Source organism: Mustela nigripes, chromosome 12 (assembly GCF_022355385.1).
Source record: "Mustela nigripes isolate SB6536 chromosome 12, MUSNIG.SB6536, whole genome shotgun sequence".
NCBI classification, from domain to species: Eukaryota; Metazoa; Chordata; class Mammalia; order Carnivora; family Mustelidae; genus Mustela; species Mustela nigripes.
In genome coordinates, this window is record NC_081568.1 from 113,667,046 (window position 1) to 113,693,440 (window position 26,395).

Genomic DNA, 26,395 nt, shown 5'->3' on the forward strand with positions numbered 1-26,395 from the left:
AAACTCCATAGCAAAAAGCTAAGGATAAATCTCTCAATCATGGATGTTTCTTCAAATTTGTATGTAAGATTTTTAGCAACAATTATGTGAGATAATAGTTTCATTACTGGCCACCTGGAACAAGGAAGGATTTTACACCAAATAGGGAAAACTGTTTCTATTTAGTAGATAAGAAATCTGGCTGACATCCACAGATCTTAAATTTTTGGCGCCCTGTGTACTGATCCTAAGAGAGAGCCTGATATTTCAGATTCTTGAGAGAGCTTCTCTGGTATAAACTGGAGAAACAGACCAGAGACCTAGAAGCTCTTCACTGTGCTCCAACGTGTGAGGTTTGTCCCCCAGCTTCTGTTCTTACATTTCATGTGTTCTGGTGTATTCATTGATAAGTAAGTAGGGTTTTGGGAACTTTTAAAGGGTATACCATCTTTAAGATGCCCTCATGAGAAGCACTTTAAGTATTTGAAAAAGAATCTCCACAATGATATTCCTATGTTTTATCAGTTCTTTAATTTTTTTTTTTTCAGATCAGGTTTCACCTTTGCTGAAATTGAACCAATGGGAGTCTTTCAATTTTCCCCTAGTTCTAGAAATGTCATGGTGTCAGAGGATACACAGATGATCAGATTATATGTCCAAAGACTGTTTGGCTTCCATGGTGATCTTGTTAAAATTTCCTATCAGACAGCTGCAGGAAGTGCAAAGCCTCTGGAAGACTTTGAGCCTGTTAAGAATGGGGAATTGCTTTTTCAAAAATTCCAACCTGAGGTGGATTTTGAAATAATCATTATTAATGACCAGCTTCCCGAGGAAGAGGAAATTTTTTACATTAATCTAACTTCAGTAGAAATGACAGGATTACAAAAGTTAGATGCCCGTTGGAGACCACGCCTCAATCTAGATTTTAGCGTGGCATTGATCACAATATTGGATAACGATGATCCGGCAGGAATGGATATTTCTTTCCCTAAGACAACTGTGGCTGTAGCAGTTAACACAGCTCTCATTCCCGCAGCAACTGACTTCTCAACCACATACCCTGACACAACCAAGATAACGGCTGTTCCACAGCCCACTGAAATGATTGCTGTTATTACCGAGGCGGCTGGTGTATCTGCCATCCCTGAGAAACTTGTCACCGTTCCGGATACATCTGCCTTGTCTGAGAAGCCTGATGTGGGCACTGTGACTGCAAATGTTTCCATCCGTGGAATCTTTAGTCTTGGGCCACCTATTGTTTATGTTGAAGAAGAGGTGAAAAACGGTACACTTAATGCTGCAGAAATTCTCATTCGAAGAACTGGTGGGTCTACTGGCAATGTCACCATAACCGTTAAAACTTTTGGTGAAAGATCTGCTCAGAGGGAACCAAATGCTTTGCCCTTTCATGATAGCTATGGAATTTCCAACCTAACGTGGGCTACTGAAGAAGAAGATTTTGAAGAACAAACCCTTATCCTTACGTTTGTAGATGGAGAAAGAGAACGTAAAGTATTGGTTCAGATTTTGGATGATGATGAGCCTGAGGGGCAGGAATTCTTCTACGTGTTTCTCACAGACCCTCAAGGGGGGGCACAGATTGTGAGGGGGAAGGATGACAGTGGATTTGCAGCTTTTGCCAGAATCATTATTACAGGTATATTTCTGGAGTAATGGACATAAAAATGTGCTCATGCTACAGAATTTATAATAATAGTATTCTGTCTTAAATTTAATTTGAGAGGGTGAATTACTTGAATCACTCATAGTTACTCATTAAACATTGTTTTCTTGTGGCATAGACCCATAACGTGAACTCATGATGTCGTTCTGAGGCGCCACGCTAGAATTTAATGGACTGTAAATGTCACTTAGCTCTGAGCCAGTTAAACAATCTATAACATTTATACTTTCACAATATAGGGAAGATCTTAAAAATGCATAAGTCTGTGTTCTTCCCCTGGAAAATATTTAATTTAATCATTCAAACACATGATTGGCTATCCTGTTCTGAAACCTCATTCTGAATTTCCAAACCACTTTCAATAATCCATCCCCCAAATTTAAGTCTCATTACTAGGAAATTCTTCCTTTATGTTGGGAAATAGATTAAAACTATTTTTTTGGTCGTTCTCCTTTTGAACCAATGCAGTTTATATAATTTTTTTTTTTTAACGTTGGGTGTATGTATTACAATAGTTTAAATATTTAGTGATTTTTTTTTAAGATTTTATTTATTTAATTTACAGAGAGAAATCACAAGCAGATGGAGAGGCAGGCAGAGAGAGAGAGAGAGAGGGAAGCAGGCTCCCTGCTGAGCAGAGAGCCCGACACGGGGCTCGATCCCAGGACCCTGAGATCATGACCTGAGCCGAAGGCAGCGGCTCAACCCACTGAGCCACCCAGGCGCCCCTTTAGTGATTTTTTTTAAAGAATTCCTCATGCATCTTCTAAAAAGTTTTCAGTTATAGTTTGTAGTTTTCATCTGAAATCATACTGTATTTTCTTACCATGGTTTAGCTCAGTTTGCCAGTACCTTACACTAATTAGAGTATTGAGAAGTCCATCTTATGATTCTTACCTACTCTGTTCTTTTTTATAAGCATTTATCAATTTTATATAGTTCTTTACAGTTTCAGATGACACCATGATAAAATAATATAGTGAAAACTAAATGTCATGAAGCCTCTATTTATGGCCCAGATTAAGTATCAATTGGGAGACTCAATGAAATCTTTTAGTGTCTACTCTTTATCCTTCTCTTTTACAAAAGGAAAATATTGGAATACACATCTTTATGGTCCACTTTTAGGATTTGATTCCTCCTCCTAGAATTTTTACTGTATTTTAGCCATTCAGTAATAATTCAGTCCTAATTTTTCAATTGTGTAATTCCTTTTATACCTAGCATCATCCCCTTTATGTTACCCAACAAATTTCCACCAGTCAGAATTGTTATTTATTCCTATTCCTCCAGTTTATTGAATCTTATAAATCCTAATTCTATTCACCAAGTTATTTACTGGTTTTGATTCACATTAGCTTAATGCCATCTATATTTTTCTATTAAAATTATTTTGACACTCAGCAACCTCCTCTTCCATTCCATGACATAGATATTTAATTATAGTTATTTGAATGTGACCAGGGATGACAGTCAAAATGTTTAGCAACTAGTTTGGCAGAGGCACAGGCCGGCCAAAATGTTGGTTAGAGCTCCTTGCTATCCTAGATAAATCCCTGTCTAACTCTCCACGCAGTCACTCAGTTGAGCCTCGATGAGGCAGGTACTCTAATGTTTACCTTCCCTACATAAAGTACATTGATGACACACAGATAGCTACCTCTTAATGTCACATGATGCAGTTTACCTGGTAACATCTACAGTACATTTGCATGGTCATATTAGTCCATGTTTCCTTATTTGTCTTTTCCTCTCCTGCTTTTTAACATAGTATTTCCCTTTTGACCACATCATTAATTTTTCCCATTCCTCTTATCTTTAGCTAATCTTCATAGTCTTTGCACATTTAGATTTTAGAACAAACTTCTAAAATAACATCAGGAGAAAACAAATTTAATTAGTTTTGGGCTTGATCATTAGCACATTAGAAGTCTTGATTCATCTTACTAGATGAATCAAAGTTACTCTTGCAGATGTGGTAAGGGGAGTATTTTGTTCACTAGAACCATGCTAAATGCTATCGCACTGGAAAAGAAAATGCTTGTGCTTGTGAGACATTTATAATCTATTTGGAGAGACCAAAGACCACCAAAATGACAAGGAAACAAATGCTGCTGAGGAAAAACGTTGATGGCAGGTTCTGATGAGGTTCTGAGGCAGGGCTGAGAAGTGGTCATAGTGATGAATTGGGTGAGGACGACGATTGGCTCTCATGCAGAAACAAGGCACACGTGAGACACCGGGAAAATACGGTCCCTAATTAATAGGCTCCACATTGACTCAAACTTTGGACCTGCTGAATAGAGGCTGGTGACTGTTGGCTCTCCCCCAACAGGACCATTAAGCGCTTTTCTATTTCCTTATTTTGATCCCTAACTTCCAAGGTTCCATCTCCTTGGAAGATTAGCAATCAGGTTTTGCAGTGATGGGTACAAATTTAAAGCTTGTGGCTTTGGGAATCATTGCTTTTAGGATCACTTAGCAAAACTGGGCCACTGGGCAATGGAAAGCAGCAGGAACTATGTACTGGCATTTCTCTAGTCTGAGAAGATAGCTTATGTGCTGGCAAAGATTTGGAGTGACCATTTCAGTGTAGTGTGGTCCCTAGACTTGTTCCAGTTTAAACACGATTTGTAGTATGATAGTGCATGTAACCTGAAATGTTGCTTAGAAGTGTTTCTTTTAGTCAGGGATGCTTGGAAGCTCATTAACAGTTCTGTTTTTCTCTGGGGCAGATAACCAAATACATAACACGAATGCTTTTATAGGGAGGGTAAGTCAGTTAAATGGAGTTCATTACTCAGTAAATATTGATTGAACACTTAAAATATGCTGGATACTGATTTTGATATTGAGGATACAGCTGTAAATAAAATCATAGCTAGTCCAGTAGGATATAATAACTTTAAACAGTCCCCAATATGTAAAATGTAAAGGACTATCATATATAGTCTCATCAGAGAGAGAGGAGCATGTATGTCAGTGTGGGGAGTAGGATTTGATGTTTTCTTTCTTCCAGTCTAATGTTCTCCAAGTGTTAGCCACTTTGATATTATAATATCAATTCTACTCTAATTTTAGTAAAGAGCTTTAAAAATTGTAACTCCCCCTCCTCACTTGTAATTTCTCACTTTTATACCACCTGAGCTGGAAAGAAGAGTGAAGCCCTGGAGATCTTTTAAAGTCTTTAGTACATAATAACCCTCCATTTTTCTTCTCAGGGAGTGATCTTCACAATGGCATCATAGGATTCAGTGAGGAGTCCCAGAGTGGACTGGAGCTGGGTGAAGGGTCGGATAAAAACAGACTGCATCTTACCGTAACAAGGCAACCCAACAGGTATGTTGATATGCATGTAGAAGATGTAACATCCTATGTGTCTGTACAGTATCTAATTTGGATTCATAAAATGGTAAAAGACAGGATGAAATGCTAATAGAAGGTAGCATGGAATTTGGTATGTTAGTGTTCGGATGCTCTCATTTTGGGGGGGTTGTTTTATTTTGTTTGCTCTCATTCTTCATCTTTGAATTTAACACACTTGGTTAATGAGTATAACCTAGGGCCACCTTGAATGTTTTGTACTTCATAAAGTACCATACAGATGTCATCTTATCTAAGTCTTCACTTCAGCATATCTACTGTTTAATGTTACGGAAACTTGGAAGTACCAAAATTTTGCTTGCAATTTAATACTCTAACAGTGCCCATCTTCCAAATGCTCATCACAGATGTGCATCTGGTATATACCCATGTACACGGAGATAAATGTCCTTTTCCATTTTGGACATAAATTCTCTGGAAACGTAGGTCATCCCCTGCCCTTTATTTTTATAATAACAACCATTCTTAGCAGTAGCATGTTTCCTTTAGAAGAATTCTCAACAAGAAAAGAACATTTACTTGAAGGCAAGGGTACTCTCTAATTTTTTTTTTTCATATTTCTGGTACACAATAGGCATAGTACGCAGAAAAGTATTATTTGTTTCCTTTGATACATGGTAGTTTAAGAAATAACTTAGTATTGAATAGAGTGTGGTGGAAGAATGCCACATAAACACTGGCATTAGTTTCTTAACAGTAATGAGGAGAACTGGTTATTTTCAGCTTTATCAGTGGTCCCAGAAGTGCTGTGCTTTGGGAGGAAGAAGTCCACTTAAGCACAGTGATGACACATTCTGCATTAGACACCTTTGCATGGGTTTTGCTTTGTTCCTAGGGCCTTTGAAGATGTCAGGGTCTTTTGGCGGGTCACATTTAACACAACAGCGACCGTGCTCAAGAAAGACGGTGTGAACCTGATGGATGAACTTCTCTCTGTGTCAGGGACCACAACCTGTATAGTGGGTCAAACAAAGTGCGTGATCACCATTGAGCTCAAATCGGAGAAGGTAAGAAATGATGAGGGACTGTATTTTCAACTTCTAATTATATTTCTTTAAAGTTAGTAATTTTAAAGTCATTTTATTGAAATTTACACATTGGTTATATAGAGATTCTTTGTGTCTCACCTGGCCATAATATCTAAATCTCTTTTATGGATAATAGACTTAAGGTTTACACATTATGACATTATGAATTTTTTAGATGTGCACCTAGAACTAATACAATGTTATATGTCAATAATATCTCAATAATAATAATAAAAAAACCCTTGTCAGTTTCCTCCATTTCTATTTTTTGTCATTTCCAAGATTCTTCCTGGACCAAGTGCTCAGGGAATGATCCCTTGATGCCCTTTTCCTGCAGATTAATATTTCTGGGGAAAAAAAAAACACATTTTGATTACTCTGAATGTTTAATGTTATGTTTTTGTCATCCTTGTAGTTTTGGCCAAATCACATTATATCCATAGATTTTATGCATAGAATGTAAGTTTTCTCATTCTCTATTCATATTTGGTTTAAGAGTTCAGTTTTGATTTACTAAAAAAGCACTGAGGCTATGCTTGGTGGGCTTTTGGATAAATTTCTGTGCATTCATGTTGCTCAAGGCACTTAGGAAACAAGCATGCTCCTGCCTTTCCATAGGAATCTGCATTAGTCATATGGTATTAGTCACTGCCAACTTACCAGAGCTTAAGTCATTTAGCAAATGTGTGTGACCTTTTTTTAATGTGATAATTTAACGCATAATGAGCACTCAGTAGTGTTTTTTCTGTCTACTGCTTAGTTTCTTAAACTCAGATATTTAATACAAAAACTAGGAATAATATTATGAATGTTCAAAAGTACCATGGTTTCTTTGAAACTGCAGAAAAAAAATGCACAAATACAATTTTTTCAGAACATGTAACTATGCTTCAACCCATTCTAAATAGCAATATTGTAGATATTTTTTCATTTTTTTTCTCTACTTATTTTTTCATTTTCTGAGGATTACTATACCATTTAGATTGATCTTCTCTGAGGTTAACAGTAATGCTTATTTTCATACTGTCCCTTTCATACCTTTCATACATACTATTTTCATACCTTTTATAAGAATTAAAATTGTAATAATTTTACTGGTTCCAAAAGAGAAATAATACTTATTTCCGAAGATGACATATTCATGGTTATTGCCACTTTGTTCTTAGTTAGGATTATGGGTCCTGGTTCTTGTCTAAAGTTGTTTCAAATGAGAATTGCTGATCATCTGGTTGGGATCTATTTTGGGACTTCGCTTGTTAGATCATTATGTATATATTTTTTAAATATATGCCTTCCAGGTTGCTTTTTCTTAACACAGAATGATTTGTTCTTTGGACTTGGCGGGATTGGCTTTACATTAACTATTGGCCCATTACTCTCTCCCTCCCTCTCTCTCTCTCTTTTAAAGATTTTACTTATTTGAGAGAGAGAGCGCACAAGCCGGGGTAGAGGGGTAGAGGGAGAGGGAGAGGCAGACTCCGCACTAAGCCGGGAGCCCTTTTCAGGGCTTGATCCTAGCTAGGACCCTGGGATCATGACCTGAGCCAAAGGCAGATGCTTAGCGGACTCAGCTACCCAGGCACCTCTGCCCTATTGCTCTTGAATGTGGAGCTGGTCTATTAGAGGTGTTAGAAATATATGCCTGCCTTTTTGGTATCTTGTTATATTTAGGAGGGCACCCTAGAGGCTTCATCTCATAAAAGATGAGATAACGAATCTGTGTTCTTATTACACCTCTTTTAGCTCACCTCTTCTGTGATAATGGAATGCAGAGTTGTGTTATCTTCCAACTTGCATGCAACTACCAGCATTCTTTCACTTCTGACTTGCTTTCATCTTCATTTATGTGTGTTTCATAGGTCCTAATACTTTACTGCTATTGTTGGTACAATTCTTACTTTTTCTAAGAAGGATTATTTTATTCACACTTTTTTGTTATCTCCTTCCTACTTACATATAGAAAAAATATTTACCATTCTTTAATAAATGAACACATACTTAATCAAAGACCTAGATGTCCAGGTATGTTAACACTCTTCTTCAAATTAAAATTAATTAAATACTGAGTACATACTATTTTATTCACACTTATTTTCTATTATAACCACTTTTTTGTACACTACAGTAACTTTTCTCCTTTAGGTACTGTTATAGATTCAAATTTTTTAATTTTTTTTAATTTTTTAATGACACAATGCTACATTAGTTTCAAGTACGGCATAGTGATTTAACAAGTCTATACATTATACTATGCTCACTGCAAGTATAGCTACCATTAGTCATCATATAATGCTATTATAATATCATTGGCTATATTCCTCATGCTGTATCATTCATCCCTGTGACTTATTCATTCCATAACCGGAGTGTGTTTCTCCTACTCCCTTTTACCCACATAGCCTATCCCCCTACCCCTTCCTCTCGGGCAACCACCAGGTTGTTCTCTGTTATGGGTCTTTTTCTGCTTTTTTGGTTTTTTGTTCATTTATTTTGTTTTTTAGATTCCACATACAAGTGGTGAAATCATATGGTATTTGTCTTTCTCTGTCTGACTTATTTCTCTTAGCATAATATACTCTAAGTCTGTCAGTTAATTTTAATTACTGAATGGCTTTCCTTTTGCTATTCAAGTAGCCATGGCATGGCCACTAGAAGTCTTATTATGGTGATCTTTTGTCTTTTCATATTACTTTAAAACTCTCTGGAAGTATTTTTGCTTTATATCAATAATATATATGTTCCATAGCCATCTTGATTTTTCCTGATCTAAGACATCTAATCAACTACTGTCCAAGGAATTGATTTCTTTCACCAGAAGGAGTTTTAGAAATCTAGATATGCATGGGAGTTGATGGTTGGCAAAGGTACTGCTGCTGTGGGTCACCTTGGGTAGTGATAGAGCTAGGAAAAAAAAATTTTTGAAATATTAAATTTCCACTGATTTTTTTTCTAACTTAATATACCACCTTATCATATTTTACTTTTCTTGAGAAAAATTTCATTAGCTGTTAATTCCTTCTATTGCACAGAAATTTCAATATTCAAAACATTTGATGATGTTACTCTGCTTAAAAACATATACTTAAGTCCTCTTCTAGGCATTTTTCAAGTAATTTTGTGACTTCAACCCCCACAAGTTCATGTTTCCTGACTCTCCCTTAGGGACTAATCAAAATACCACTTCCTTTAAGATGCCTCCCTCATATCTGCAGTCAGAATTCACTCTCCTCCACCTCCTCCTCCTCCTGAGAGAGAGAGAGAGAGAGAGAGAGAGAGAACACGCGCGCACAAGAGCATGAGTGGGGGGAGGGGCAGAGGGAGACAAAGAATCTTAAGCAGGCTCTATGCTCAACATAGAGCCTGATGCAGGACTTGATCTCAGGACCCTGAGATCATGACCTGAGCCAAAATCAATAGTTGGACACTTAGAGTCACCCAGGAACCCCTCCAGTTAGAATTCTTATTTCTCTAAGTTTACAAAGACTTCTTATCTTTTTTAATGGAAGTTACCAGTAATATATAGTGTAAAAACTTATTATACATATTTTATCTTGACTATTCGACTCCCACCTGCTTGAAAATTAGAACATGGTTTTATTCATCTTTTCCTCCCTTCATCCTCTGTAAATACATGCTGCCTACAGGAGTTCCTGAGAATTCTGTTGTGCATTTTATCTCAAATACGATTTTTGGTGAGTTAGAATCTTGGATGGATCTCATGAGACTCAAAATATCTATCTCATATATAGATGTCAACGTTATCATCGTAAGAAAAAATCTTTTGAGATCAAAGTCCGTTCAATCCTATAATGCTGTTTAGATAAATGCCTTTATCAGTCTTTCGCTGACTTGGTTCTTGTACAGTGAGACTAGTTTGTATTTAGAGATAAAAATGATTTTCATGGAGTGGAAATACCTTATTTGTGACAGTAAGCAGGTATAGTAGTAAAGATCCTGAAAGATAGAGAAATTGAGCTTTGATCTCATTTGAAGGAGGTCTCTACATGCAGGAGAAAGAGGGAAAAGAAAAGAGCTAAACTAAGGGGTGGTCTTGGAGAAGCTGAGAGGAAGAGAGATAGGCTGGGTAGAGTGGTAGATGGGAGGGGAGATTGCTTCCTCTGAGCTTGCCCTACTGGTGAGAGATACCCAGGGAAGCCCTAGCTACTAAAGACATTATAATTATGGATTAAGAGAATGTTGTGGGTAGTACATAGAATGCTGTATATATCCTTTTTCCTAACTAGGGAAATGCTGCTAAACCCATTTCTAAGTAGTTTCAGTTACATAAGAGAAAGAATTTGGTCTTCCCAGTGTAATACTACAATAATAGAGTTGAGTTTTCTTCTGCATCCTGAGAAGCAGCTAATTTCCAAAGCATTTTGCTCTTGTTGACTTCCCAGCTGTTAAAAGGCAAAGTATAAGTAAGAGTGATATACATTCTAGTTGCAGGAAAAGGAAATTTAAAAAGAAGGAAGAAAGTGATATTCTTAGGAGAATGAAAAAATATTTTTCAAAAATATACTGTGAACTTCTAATATGCATTTTAACATCTCACATTTTGTGACCAGAAGGAAACATGACTTTATCTAATTTAAATTCTTTCTTTGTTTAATAAACTGATACTTAGAGATGTAAATGAGACTGGTTCGGTGGCCGTGTTTTTCCATAGTAGGCTCTGAGAAATTATTTGGAGGTCCCAGCAGACCTAAGAAACATCTCTACATGTTTACATAAAGAAGGGCTTCAAGAATACTGAACTTATTTAGGAAAATGGTGGTAAGAGCTTGGACTCTGATGATAGAAGACTTGGTTCAAATCTTAGCTCTTCAGCTAATGAGCTGAGTGACATGGGACAAGTTGCTTAGCCTCCCTGAGCCTCCTGTGTTTCATGGGCTTAATGAGAGCATTGTTAGATTAAATGAGATAATGAATGAGAGAAGTTCCTTGCACAGTTCTTAGAGGGAGTTGCCCCTTCATAAGAGATATAATAATAATTATATAATTATAAATAAGTAATAATTTTTATTCAGAGTGGATGGAAATGGAGCCCAAGACAATGTAATTGTTAGTAATATAATTGTAACATGGTAGCTACATTAACGCTATTACATATTACATACAATGTAATTGTAATGTAGTAGCTACATTAACACTAGTGGTTACAGAATTATTACAGCACAGCAACACAACACAGCAAACACATTCATCCATAGAATGACATCACTGATTAATGGTGGTTTCTTCTAATTTCAGTCCAGTCTCCCAACCCTCAACATGAAGTTTGTTTGTTTGTTTGTTTTAAGATTTTATTTGTTTGTTTGACAAAGAGACAGAGAGCACAAGCAGGCAGAGCAGCAGGCAGAGGGAGAGGGAGAAGCAGGCTTCCCACTGAGCAGAGAGCACAATGCGGGGCTCAATCCCAGGACCCTGGGACTAGGACCTGAGCCTAAGGCAGCTGCTCTACCGACTGAGCCACCCAGGCGCCCCATGAAGTTTTTCTACTCTGTCATATCTCTAATAATCATTTCTACAGTTATCCACTATTTTCATTTTGAAGTTACAAAGAATTTAGGTAACTTTCCCAAGTAAGATACTTGGCCAAGATTTAAACTTGTCTTTTGAATTCCAGACCATTTCCCCTTTCCCTGCTGCTTTATGGATTGGTTCTATACTAGCAAAATGTGTAAAGATGATAGTGAATTAATTTAGGAGGCATTTCTTCACCCATAAAATCCGTTTAAAGTAAACAGGTTATTTAAACATTTATTGTTGCAAATATTTGAAGAAATATGTAAATAAGCAAGATATTATTTTATTATTACTTTGTCTACTTCCAAGCAGATCTGGGATCGTGAAAAATAATTTTATACTAGTTGAACAAAAGCTCACCCTGGAAGGCTTCTGACCTAACTAGGAAAGGAACTTAGGGCCGTTACACATGAAATAGGTTCTTGTGAGGTCTCCAAGTCACGTTTAAGTTTAGGGAGGTGTAAATATGATCTGTGAGTTTTGGTTTCCCAGTATAATTCAGGCATCTTGTTTGAATAGAGTATTTTTGTTATAAGACTGGAAGATTCATTTGTCTCTAGTCTAATTATGTGTTGGCACCTATCTGCAGGTTATTCAGTTTTAGATAGTACTTTACTTAGATTATAACTTATTCTTTTGACCCTAAGTTGTTGTAATAACCATTGTAATCATCATCAAAAAGCGAAGAAATATTTCACTAGGGAAAAAAAGGCAGGAGTCTGTGTTGGAGCATACTATGCTGACATCCTTAGTTACATGAAATTGTTGTGATTTCAAGCTTACTCGGACATTAGGGAATAATAATTCTTGAATTAGTTACCCATACTTTCCTAGTATTTTAGTTTATTGTAATTGCCAAATTTGGTTTCTCAAAAATGAGACGAATACTATTATCTCCACATTTCAATACTACTGACAGTTGATCAGGTAAAGAATGATATGTGCCATGGGGAAGCTGAATATATTTCTTCAGATAATAAAATGAGGTTAAGTTCATTTGCTGTATGGCTAAGATTTGACTTAGTTCTTGGATTTTATTAAAGTGTGTTATATTATTTCATGACATAATGATTCTCCTTAAAATGATCACAAAACAAATGATGAATAAGGCCCCTAATAGGTAAAAGTAATGCATTATATCAAACTAGACAATGACACACACAGTTGAAAAATATATCAGCTTAGTTTCTTTGAGTTATGCCAGAAAGCTAAGATTTTTATGTTACTGTGTAAGAGTGAATAAGTAAAAACAGGTAACACTATGTTACAAATTTAATTCAGGCTTTAGAGAATAATTTTTTGAGATTGTTAAGAAAGAACTGATATGAAACATGACAAACTATAACCAGCAGACTAAATTTAGTCTTATTTGATACTGAATTGGGGGAAATTTTGAAAAATACATAAAATTACAGAATTGACTATTATCACTATTTGTTCATATATCTGTGTAATCCTTTAAAAATAAAAATAAAAATTAAATCTTACAAAGTTGGAGCTCTCTTTCTCCCCTATTCTCAGCATCTTTCTCCAACTCCATATCCTGCCCTAACCCCAAGCCAACCCAGGCCAACTGCTGTCAGTGATATTTTGAGGGTTTTTTTTTTTTTATTTATAAGTATTTTTGTCAATTGTTATTTTATTTTAATTTTTTTATTTGAGTATGGTTGACACACAATGTTACATTAATTTCAGGTATACCACATAGTCATTCAACGTTTCCATACATTATACCATGCTCACAAGTGTAGCTACCATCTGTTACCAGACAACACTATCACAGTACCATTGACTATATTCCCTGTGCTGTGCCTTCTATTCCCATGAGTTATTCATTCCATAAGTAGGAGCCAATATTGTTTTTAAATCTTTACATAAATGTGTCTCTATTAACATTATGTAGTAAGCTTTAATTTTAAACTTTACATTTATTGTATTGTGCTATATACATCATTATGCATCTTGATTCTTTTTACTCATTAGCATGTTTTCAGATCCATCCACAGTGAAAAGCACTGAAATGGTTCATTCCTTTTAACTTCTTTTTTTTTTTTTTTTAAAGATTGTATTTATTTATTTTAGAGAGAGAATGAACATGAGAAGTGGGAGGGTCAGAGGGAGAAGCAGACTCCCTGCCGAGCAGGGAGCCCGATATGGGACTCGATCCCAGGACTCCAGGATTATGACCTGAGCCGAAGGCAGTCACTTAACCAACAGAGCCACCCAGGTGTCCCATTCCTTTTAACTTCTAAATAACATTTCATTGTATTGATAGGTTTTATTTATCTCTTTGCATATTGAAGTACACAAAGTTTGTCTCCTGACGCCGATTTTCTAGTAAGGCACTTACCTGGAGAGAGTAAAGGTGTTTCTTCAAGAAAATCTGAAAAAATAAGCCCTGTGGTAATCTAACATAAGAACTTAATCCTGTGATTATATGGAATGTATCTCCAGATGTGTATTTATTTTTATAATTATGTATATAAATAAAATTATTTCTTAATGTCAGAGTTAGATAAAAATAGGAACATTGGTAATCATCCTTCTTGTCTCATTTTCTACTTGTCAGATACCTCACGTTGAAAGGCCCTTTTTTGTGGAACTGTATGAAGTAAGTGCTGGAGCAGCAATAAACAATAGTGCCAGATTTGCACCGATTAAATTCTTACAGAGTGACGAACCTCCAAGCCTCGTGTATTTTTCTGTGGGTTCTCGGCTGCCAGTGGCTCATAGGAAGGCCACTTTAATCACTTTGCAGGTGGCCAGAGATTCTGGGACAGGACTGATGATGTCTGTTAACTTCAGTACCCAGGTGAGCATGGAATATCTAGATTAGGGTTTTCTTCTTTACCTGTAGCTTATATAATGAGAAAGAATATTTGATAACATGATTTTCTCATGATACTATCATAATTCACCCTGTGTTTATTACATTAAACTTTATTCTTGAAACAGTTCAGTTGTTTAACTTTGGTCATGTTTTAAGGTGATAGTCTTGTATTTCTTTTTTTTTGAAAAAGGTGATAATACAATGCAAAGTGTTTTTATATGAATCCGTTCTATAAAATCTTTAGGGAGCTAAAATTTTTCCAGAATGTAACTTTGAAAACCCAGAAACAAAAAGTTAAGAATCTTTGTTATGTTCTGTATCTGAACTGGTTGAAAATCTCCTTCTCCAAAACATTACACGCTAATTGATCTTTAGGGTTCTTTACATCCCTGATTTCATGAGGTCTCCCTGCCATTTTTCACATCCTTCCTGTTAGGGGATCTTGGGGAAGCAAGAGAGTAGGTGAGTAACCAGGGACTCAGAAGAGCAATACTGTGTAACACTAAGTGACCGGACCCTGGACTTGGTCCAGATAACGCCATCAACATTTCTAGCATTATTTTTTAAACTTTGTTTTAGCAGCCATACTCTAATATTATATTAACACAAAAGTATGTATCTACTCTGCTTAAAACACATTTGTGGGGATTAGAGCATGCCCACTTTAGCTCTCTACCCCGCCTTTTTTCCCTTGACTCATCTAACTCAAAGAAATCCACAGTTTGGAAACCACCATTCTGGTCAATGCTGCCATTCCCCCTCTCTCAAGATTCCAACCCTGGAGACTCTTTAGGCCTCTAGGTTTCAAAGGTGGTTGCTGTTGTATTAACAGCATAGAGATTTGAACCAAAGCTGTGCATAGTGAACTGTCTGGAAGCTTGCCAGGCAGAAAAGCTGGTCTTTGTGACAGTCCACAGCTTGGAAAATAAGAAGGTAAAACTCTCTATTATATGAGACTCTAGAAAAATACTCCATTCTCAATAGCCTTGAAGTGAGTGTTATGAAGCCGAAGAGAGGTATTTTGATTCATAGTGGGAGATTCTCATATTTTTTTTTTCTTTTGAGCTTTGAAGATAGGAAGAGAAATGGGATAAAATACATGCTTCATTCTTCTTCTCCCATGAAATCCATATCATCATATGCTCACTACTTTGTAGAGGGGAAGAAGGGGCACTGGAGATGAAGGAGAGAGGATAAAGAGATTTGAGGCACATTATCAACTAGTTCATGCACTCAAATGAGAGTGAGATTCAGGTCGCCATAATAAGAATCTAAATGCTAGTATCTCTATCAGAGTTACTTACAGTCTTTCTAGATTCGTCATAAATGATTCCTTGAAAAACACATGCTGTCACTAGCATGTAACTCATACCATTTTTATAACACTATAAAAATCAACATGAAGGGTCCCTGTGGTGATGAAAGTGTTCTGTATGTTGACTTTATCGATGTGAATATCCCGGTTATCCCAGATAAAAGATAATATCTTTTAGTTCTGTAAGATATTACCAAGGACTGCTATTGAATAAAGGGTGCAGGAGATCACTCTCTATTATGTCTTTTAACTGCATGTGAATCTATAATTATCTCAAAATTTAAAAAAATTAATTGAAAAATAGAAATGAAACTCTCACCTCTCTGGTATTAATTTATTTTCCTGTTTCTTCATTGCCAGCGCATTTTCTCCCTCTGAATGCTGGGCATATTACTGGAAGACAAAGATGCAAAATTCCCTTTTCTTGTAGCTGCCAGGAATGAGGAAGTAATTATGGACCAAGTTACTATTCTGTTACAAAGATATCAATTTTCACTTTACTTTAAGTAGATTATAATAATATAGTTAAAACAGGAGCTGTAGCATACATACCCTTTGACAGGTTACCATTCCTAGTACATAAATACTATAGTCTTAACATAAATTCCCTTGTATCTGTGTATTTGTGACATAAAGGGATATGAAGATTTGAGATAGTAAAAATATAACTGACTCTAGTTATCTTTAAATAGGCCTATACATAAGCCATATTTGAAAGCCAGTTCCAAGTACTTTTATTTATGTATGCTTATCCTATAGCCCAAAGCACACAAGTTCAAGAAAGAGTATGACTTTTCTTCTTCTTCTCCCATTACCTATGCTATTCAGAGGATATAGCTATCTTGATTTTTGTCATTGCTTTTAAATTGCATAATGCTTTTTATGTTAATTATGTGCTTTATAAACGCAAGAACATTTTGATTATTCCATTCCCTTTAAAAGTGAATTGTGAAATAAGTTCTATCAGATTTCTATGTGTGTGTGTGTGTACATATATATATATATATACCTTTAACAGATACATGTAATAGATACATATACATGTAATAGATACATATACATGTATATAGATATCAGATCAGTATATAGATATGCAGTTTATAGTCACAAAATCACTACCATCTGGTTTAAGTAATCCGGCTTTACCGGAATCCTAGAACTGGCCGCGGTGAACCCTTCTCTGATACTGTTCTGCTTCTCTTGTAAGATAACCTTTCCACTTCTTGCAGATAACCTCCACCCTGAATTTCATGCTGAATTATTCCCTTGCTTTTATTTATAGTTTTATCACCTACCATGTGCTGTTTAGTTTTACCTCTTTAGGAAACTATGCACTTGAGATTCTTCCAGCGGATTGTTTTATGGTGTGCTTCTTGTGCTCAGCATGATTTTAAGGAATACCCATGTTGATGTGTGTAACATGGTATTCCAGTGGATACTGTATCCATTCTGAAGTCAGTCTGCTTTTGTGTTGTTTCCTTCAGGGAAGCTTTGTTTTGTTTTGTTTTGTTTTCCTACCACTGTGCTGCAAATGCTCTTGAAAATGCTTATCTCCATCCACTTTTCATTTTTTGACAAAAATGATCACTTCCTTCCAGAAGCATGCTCTTCTCTTGGGCATCTGGAACACTGCTTTTTCCTATTCTTTACCCTTCCCTCACTGGCAGCTCCTTTCTGTGGCCTGAAGTATTCCTGACCAGCTAATATTGGGGGCCACCTAGATTCTTTCTCCAGGCTAGGCCACCCAAATCTGTTTTCTTTAAATATCATCTACAAAATGAGAACTCCTGTGGTTTTTACTGCTAACCTCATTACCACCCATGATCTCAACTTATATTTGATTGCACATACTTGACATCTTTATTTGAATGTCTAAAAGGCATTCCACGCTTACTGTGAATAATAAAGAACTCTTGATTTCTCCCATAACAGTGTTTCCCTGTTTCCCATCATTCACTTAGGCAAAGAGTTATCCCTGTTCTCCTCTTCTTCTCCACCCAGCATTGAATTAACGAGAAGGTCCTACCGACTCTAGTTCATTATATATTTCCACTCAGAGCACCTCTTACTCTTCCACTCCTACAACCTTATTCCATGCTACCACTGTGTTTTGCATGAAGTAATACAAAAATGTCCTATCTCTTCTCCCTGGGCCTATGCTCATTCCTTGCTCTAGCCAGAACACTCATGAAGATCTGAAATAAAATGTGTTATTCTCCTGCTGGAATTCTCCAGTGTCTTCCTGCCATGCTTTATATGATGAATGTATATGGTCTGACCCTGCCTACCTCTCTGATGTCAGCTTCTGATACCTTCATCCTTCTTCTAATCAGGCTGACCTTCTGGTTCTTCCTCTAATATTCTAAGATGATTCCCATTTCAGGGCTTCTGTAATTGCTCTTCCTTCTGCCTAGAATATTTTCCCCCAGATCCTTATATGGTCTGTTTCCATCACTAAAGTCTCTGCTCAAATATCACAGCAGGAGCTTCTGTGACCAGCAGTATTAAAACAGTACCCTTACCATCACCCTATATTGCCTTACATAGTCTTATTTTTCTTCAAAAATTCATCTTTGTGTAATATTACATCATTAATTCTGTAACTTTTGCACTACCTGTATCTTCTGATACAGAGGTTCCATGAATGTAGACATTCTGATGTTCACATCTATAGCCACAGTATTACCCCCTGGCACATACTAGGAGTTTAATATAGATATATCTATCTATTCAACAGATAATCTGTTGGCTCAGTAGTAAATAAATGTATATTGCCTTTGCTCTTTTTTAAGAAAAGATTTATTTATTTATTTTAAAGAAAGAGAGGGAATGCAAGTGCACATGCTCAATGGGAGGGACAGAGAGAGTGGAAAGAGAGTCCCAAGTAGACCCTGTGCTGAGCATAGAACTTGAAGGCCTTGATCCCACCATCCTGAGCTTACAACCTGGGCTGAAACCAAGAGTCAGACACTCAGCTGACTGCACCACCCAGGCACGCCTCTTTTGTTCTTTCTTGACTACGTTCCCATGCTTCACTTAAAAAACAAACAAAAAGACAAAATCCATTTCAATAACCACGGCTTGAAGAAATTCACAAGTCTATATGGCCAGAACCTTATTCTTTAAGGTATTTTCACAACTAATGTGTAACCACCAGGATACCAGTTTCTTCTGCTTCCTCCTGCTTCCTCTCTTCCTTCTTTTTACTCCTCCAAACTCCCACCTTCCCAAACTTTGTAGGTGAGAATGAAAACATAAATACTCCTTCTTTCCCTCTATATTGCCTGCTGTTATGCAGCCTGTGTTGTCTAGAGCAGTGTTTACAGCATGTTCACAGTTGCAGAACTTCTGCGAGGCAGTAATGCCATTTTTTTTCTCATCCCCATCCTCTGTCCTAAGGCATCTGTCTTTCCTAACATCATCACTGTGATGTGTATTTATTTCTCTGATTTATCTCAGAAATATAAAACCCCATGTTTTAGTGTTCATGGTGCTGTAGCCCATCAGTTTAAGAGAAATAGGATGTGTTTGAGAAGTAGGAATTTGTTCAGGAGAAAATAAGAGGTGTTACAGTTTCACTTCCATGGTGCTGTTTAATTTCTAGGAGTTGAGGAGCGCTGAAACAGTGGGCCGTACTCTGATCTCTCCAGCTCTTTCCGGGAAGGATTTTGTGAGAACTGAAGGGATGCTGGTCTTTGAACCAGGCCAGAGTAATGCCATATTGGATGTCATCCTAACGCCAGAGATAGGGTCTTTAAATCCATTTCCTAAACGCTTCCAGATTGTGCTTTTCGACCCCAAAGGTGGGGCCAGAATTGATCAAATGTATGGGACTGCTAACATCACTCTCGTCTCTGATGCGGATTCGCAGTCCTTCTGGGGACTTGCGGATCAGTTACAGCAGCCCCTGGATGGGGACATTCTTAACAGAGTACTCCACAGCATCAGCATGAAAGTGGCCACAGAGAACACAGATGAACAGCTCAGTGCCGTGATGCATTTAATAGATAAGGTAAGAAGCCCTTGTAAGCAGTAGCAGCTGGGTGAGTAAAATTTCATATATTAAAATATTAAAATAGTTACCATGTCAGTCATCATGACATTATGATAGGGTTAAGCTTCTGACCATAAGAGTGGAATTGATCATAGCTGACACTGTACTTTGGCTTGGAAGTGACTGATGTCTATCTGTGAACCCCAGTCTTAAATCTGGAGAGTGATCAGTAATCTACAGCATCAGTAAAGACAGCCCAGTGTCTGACAAGGGGCATCAGATGTCAGAAGCTAAAAGCTCTTTCTGGTTCTCCAGAAAATGGATGAATCTCTGTTGAGATTGCATCTCAGTTTTTGAGTCTTCCATGGAACAGGTACTCCTGCCCTTTCCTTAGTCGCTGCCCCTCCTGCTTCTCCCTCAGTGAGGAGAAATAAGAAATGACCAGATGATTTCAGGCATTCAAATGGTGTGGAGTTAGATCAACCCGGTTTTATTTTTAACCCATTTATTTATTTATATTTCTGCAAATGATTAAATTAAATGGAGATATAAAATCCTAAAAATGTCAATAAAAGAAGAGATCTGAAAAGAATCATTTTTTTAAAAGATTTTTTTTATTTATTTGACAGACAGAGATCACAAGCAGGCAGGCAGGCAGGCAGAGAGAGAGAGAGAGAGAGGGAAGCAGGCTCCCTGCCGAGCAGAGAGCCCGATGCAGGGCCTGATCCCATGACCCCGGGATCATGACCTGAGCGGAAGGCAGAGGCTTTAACCCACTGAGCCATTCAGGCGCCCCTGAAAAGAATCATTATTAAAGGAAAAGATTCTTATGGGTATTTATTTGAGGCTTTTTAATCAAGATATTTCTTACCAACATATTTATATGTAAGTATGAAAAGCCTTGAATATATACATGTGAATCTATAAATACTGTATTTTTACATGGTGACCCTTTAAATACTTAAAATGCTAACAATGGAGTTTAGATTATCATGCCTATTTTACTCCTCATGCTGTCTCTTAAAATGTGACTCCTGGAGGATAGAAAAGCAAATTATAAAGCACACTAGCAAGGAGAGGAGGCCCTGCCAAATAGCTTGTTAAAAAAAAAAAAGAGAGAGAGAGAGAGAGAAATGACTGCTATTTCATGCAGAGAAAGTTCTAGTGATAAGAATTCACTATGGGAAATATTGTTACTTAAACTTCCTAATGATGAAATGGCATAGGACAGTAACAAGTTGATTTTGGCCAAGAAGATGGAAAGAATGCACAGTGGCTACATTTTAGAAAACAAAACATTTTTTTCATATGATTTAGGGAAGATAAGGACATTCTGCTCCTTTCCCCCCACCTGCCAATGAGTTATATAAGAGAGCTACATATTATTGGTCTAGAATCAACATTTCTTTAACAAGTGTTGTCAAGTAGTATATCTTGATTGGTTTTCATTGTATCTGTCATGAATAATGAAACTGAATTATTAAGAAACTCATATGGAAAAATATAATTAACTTTTTTGAGTAACCTTTAGCAAACATGATTATTTTCAAATCATGTTATTGTTACTAAAATTTTTTTAACGTTGTGTCATATTGTCTTCTCAAATTCAATTTTTATGTGTGTGTCATTACTGAATTCTGGTTATTTGGGTAACTGACTTAATAATTTAATACATTTTATAATATATTTTATATAATGATCTATGTAATAATATATAAAGAAAACTGAAAAATTTTACTGAATAACATGAAACACTCGAGTAAATAGAAATCTTTGCCTTGTCCCACAACAGAAGGATTCAATATCATAAGGACAACAGTTTTCTGTAAATTAACCTGTAAATGCAACATAATCCCTATCAAAGCAGCAGTAAATTATTTTGGTTTTTTGTTTTATTTTTAAATTTTTATTATTTATATTTTTTAAAGATTTATTTCTTTGAAAGAGAGAGAAGGGAAGGGGCAGAGGGAGAGTCTTTTTTTTTTTTTTTAAGATTTTATTTATTTATTTGACAGACAGAGATCACAAGTAGGCAGAGGTAGACAGAGAGAGAGGGGGAAGCAGGCTCTCTGCAGAGCTGAGAGCCCGATATGTGGCTCGATCCCAGGACTCTGGGATCATGACCTGAGCCAAGGCAGAGGCTTTAACCCACTGAGCCACCCAGGTGCCCCTTTTGTTTTATTTTTTAACCTGCCATTATTGACTTGGAAGAATATACATGAGAGAATGGACAGAAACTTTATGAAAAAGAAGAAAAATGGTAGAGACCAAACCACACTAAATATGAAAAATATATTATGAACTTACAGTGATTAAAACAAGGTGATGCTGGTGTAGTGTTTGGGATATACATGTATCAAACAACTATTGGTTGTTTATCTGATATTTAAATAGAGTCACCTGTGCTTTTACCTGGCAAGTATTCATATAGTCCATCCATACTTCATTCATATAAACCTCTAAGGTAGCCTCAAATCCAAGAGCGTAGAATAGGACTTCAAGTACTAGATTGAACTTCATTCTCTAAGGTCTTGTATTTTGAGTGACATTGTTTCATATTTGTAAGTTTTTTCCCCCTACATTCTAACTTCATAAAAATAGAATCTGCTCTCTATGTGTTTTTATATGAAGAACTTAATAAATCTTAGATATTGTTATACTCATCAGAAAGGACTACTTATTTATGTTTAGAAGAAGCAAATACTGTGCTGAAAAGAGCAACAGCTTTAAATAATTCACTCTAAAGATTTTCTGGATAAAATCCAGCTGTGACCTTGGGAAAATTTTTGCTATGACCTAATATTCTATCCCTTGATTTTCCTATGCATAGTACAATGAAAATAATTTAAAATTCTGTTGGTCACCTTAACAATAGTATCAGTCTCTTAAGACTGCTGGGTTTGATATACAAATTTTAGATTTCTCTGGGTTTTGGTTTCCAGATGATTGAAACTTGTAGAACATGAATCAGAACAGCATTGCCTCTAGTTTTGTGTTCTGGAACAATTGAATGAGCACAGGAATAATTTGTTCTATGAAAGTTTGATGGTCCCCCACCCCTAACAAAGTTCTTTTTATTTTTTCTCCTGGCAGTTTTAAAACCTTTCCCCATGCTTCATTCAGGTTTTCTACTTTTTTGTAAATCAACTTGAATAATTTGGGTGGGTTTTTGTTGTTGTTGTATTTAATATTATTTATTTATTTATTTATTTTTATGAACATATAATGTTTTATTAGCCTCAGCAGTACAGGTCTGTGAATCACAAGGTTTACACACTTCACAGCATTCACCATAGCACATACCCTCCCCAATGTCCATAACCCAACCACCTTCTCCCTACCCCCATCTCCCTGACAACCCTCAAGTTTGTTTTGTGAGATTAAGAGTCTCTTATGGTTTATCTCCCTCCTGATCCCATCTTGTTTCATTTATTCCTTTCCTACCCCCTAACCCCCCAATGTTGCATCTCCACTTCCTCATATCAGGGAGATCACATGATAGTTGTCTTTCTCCAACTGACTCATTTCGCTAAACATAATACCCTCTAGTTCCATCCATGTCGTTGCAAATGGCAAGATTTCATTTCTTTTGATGGCCGCATAGTATTCCATTATATATATATATGTATATACATATATATATATACACTGCCTCTTCTTGATCCATTCATCTGTTGATGGACATCTATGTTCTTTCCATAGTTTGGCTATTGTGGACATTGCTGCTATAAACATTCAGGTGCACATGCCCCTTTGGATCACTACGTTTGTGTCTTTAAGGTAAATACCCAGTAGTGCAATTGCTGGGTTGTAGGGTAGCTCTATTTTCAACTTTTTGAGGGATCTCCATGCTGTTTTCCAGAGTGGCTGCACCAGCTTGCATTCCCACCAACAGTGTAGGAGGGTTCCCCTTTCTCCGCATCCTCGCCAGCATCTGTCATTTCCTGACTTGTTAATTTTAGCCATTCTGACTAGTGTGAGGTGGTATCTCATTGTGGTTTTGATTTGTATTTCAGTTTGGGTGTTTTTTATTGTTGTTTATGTAAAATGGCCTTTTACAGTCAGAATATTTCATCCTATACTTTTTAATGCCAGTTTTTTTTCAAGAATTAATTTTTACATTTGGTATGTTTTATAACCATACTAATAGTGATTGACACTTATCTCGATTTTTTCTTTTCTGGTTTTGTATTTCATGCTTGCAATAATTTTGACTGACTTGACAACTAACTGTCGTCTCAGTCTGTGTTTTTAGTTTAGGACAAGCAAGTTGAGGGAGTGTCTTGAGTCCCATCAGGGAGGCTGTAACATGTGCCTCCTGGACTTCACCATTCACCATGTTCATGACCTCAGACAAGTTAGGCATCTTCTTTTTGCCTCAGTTTCCTTGTCTGGAAATAAAACAAAGGAATAGTAGCACCTCTTTAGTAGGATTATTGTGAACACCAGAGAAGTTAGGATAACATGCTGAAATCAGGACCCATACAAACCAGGAGTTTTTTATAGATGGCCTTTTTGCTTTATTTTTTGTGTGTTTTACTAAAGGAAACTTTGTGTTTCCCTTAAATATGAATGGAAGGTTGGGTGGTTCTAAAAACCTTAGATGACAGCTTTTTATTCTTTTTTTTTTTAATTTTTTATTTTTTATAAACATATATTTTTATCCCCAGGGGTACAGGTCTGTGAATCACCAGGTTTACACACTTCACAGCACTCACCAAATCACATACCCTCCCCAATGTCCATAATCCCACCCCCTTCTCCCAAACCCCCTCCCCCCGGCAACCCTCAGTTTGTTTTGTGAGATTAAGAGTCACTTATGGTTTGTCTCCCTCCCAATCCCATCTTCTTTCATTTATTCTTCTTCTACCCACTTAAGCCTCCATGTTGTATCACCACTTCCTCATATCAGGGAGATCATATGATAGTTGTCTTTCTCTGCTTGACTTATTTCGCTAAGCTTTTTATTCTTAAAACTGTATGTTTCGCTCTGTTGACGTCTGGTATCTCATTTACAAAAAAGTCTGATGTCAGAATGAATTTTTGTTTCTCAGTTACTAATTTTTCTTTTTCTATATGGTTTCTGGTAGGATTTTTTTTTTTAAACACTTGAAATAATGTTTAAAAATCACCCAGATGCATCTGGTGGTGTTTCTTTTTTGAGTATAAAGCAAGCTCTGCATTTTTAGACATGACTGTTTCTTTAGCTTATCAAGGAACTGTGGCCTTTCTCTCTCTCTCTCTCTCTTTTTGCTTCTACCAGCCCTGTTATATGCTTGTTGTATTTTATAGATTTGTTTTATTTATCAGTTTTATTTTCTCTGAGTTCTGGGAGCATTTCCTGAGCTTTTTTTTTTTTTTTTTTCATTTAACATTTCAGTTTGATTGTTTTGGGAATCTGGGCTGTTCCCTTTCTCTGTTGTAGCTTTTATTTGCTAAATTTTTACTTTGTTAACTTTTTACTTTGTTTCATTGCCATGTAAGTAAATAAATTTACTTTGTATCTTTTGCCATCTTTTCTTTACGCAGTATTCTCCATTCTTCCTTACTATCTTATAGAAGGATATTCTTTTAGATCCTTTGAGTTCAGCTATTAGCTTGGCACTGTGTAAATTACAAGCTTTAAATATAATATGGAGAATATAGGCAACTTCCTCAATGAGCTCAACTGGTAGGAACAACAGACAAATCATTTCAGTGTTGTCAAAGATTCATTAATAAAGGTATGTGTAAGTTACAAAGAGAGATTATGTATATTGGCAAGTGGGGCACAGTATAGAAATCACAGAGGAAGTGATGACTAATTTGGATTTTGAAGGATTTATAGGGACATCTCAGGTATAGAAGAATAGTGGGATAACAAATCAATGGCTTTGCACCCATGCTTAGTCAGACAATAAAGATGTGGTCCCTGTCATTCTAGCAAGGAAAAACAAAATAAATCATGAAGGCCATTTTCCTCTTACTCTTCTTGTCCTGCAAACACAAATAATCTAGTTCTTTAAGGTAGGAAGGCTCATACTTCCAGATAAAGACAAGAGTACCGGGAGCAGCCGGCTACTCTTGGTTAGAAAAGGATTTTTTCATTTGATCATTAGACATGTAGTGGTAGATTGTGGCTTCTGTTCCTGGAAAGCCAGGTAAACAAGAATAATCTTTCTTCTATTGTTGGCAAATATTCTTGTATTTACTTCCTAAGTTGTAGAACAAAAGAGAAAGAATTTTTGGGATAGATATAAAAGTGAAATTACTTTTAATTCATGATGTTAATTATTGTAGTTAAAAATAAGTGATCCAAGAAACCTGGGGTTTTATCCAGTTATTAAATAAAAATTATTTTGCTGGTTATGACTCTTCTTTATAAATGATTATGCTTTTTTTAAAGTGGAAGTATGGGACACCTGGGTGGCTCAGAGGGTTAAAGCCTCTGTCTTCAGCTCAGGTCATGATCCCGGGGTCCTGGGATTGAGCCCCACATTGGGCTCTCTGCTCGGCAGGGAGACTGCTTCCTTCCCCCCACCCCCCTGCTGCTTGTGATCTATGTCTGTCAAATAAATAAATAAAATCTTTAAAAAAAATAAAATAAATAAAATAAAGTGGAAGTGTACTTGAAATATAATTTTGATGCTGATTTTTCTTAAATTCATCAAGA

At 36.4% G+C, this 26,395-nt stretch overlaps 1 protein-coding gene across 1 annotated transcript in view; it reads left to right on the plus strand.

Moving 5' to 3' along the window:
* ADGRV1 (adhesion G protein-coupled receptor V1) overlaps nt 1-26,395 on the plus strand; it is a 527,902-nt gene that overhangs the window by 201,002 nt on the left and 300,505 nt on the right. Inside the window, exons 75-79 of the mRNA XM_059416383.1 lie at nt 528-1,636; nt 4,885-5,002; nt 5,883-6,054; nt 14,174-14,416; nt 19,354-19,761. Of these exons, the coding sequence (XP_059272366.1) occupies nt 528-1,636; nt 4,885-5,002; nt 5,883-6,054; nt 14,174-14,416; nt 19,354-19,761 (2,050 nt within the window). The remainder of the gene's footprint in view (nt 1-527; nt 1,637-4,884; nt 5,003-5,882; nt 6,055-14,173; nt 14,417-19,353; nt 19,762-26,395) is intronic.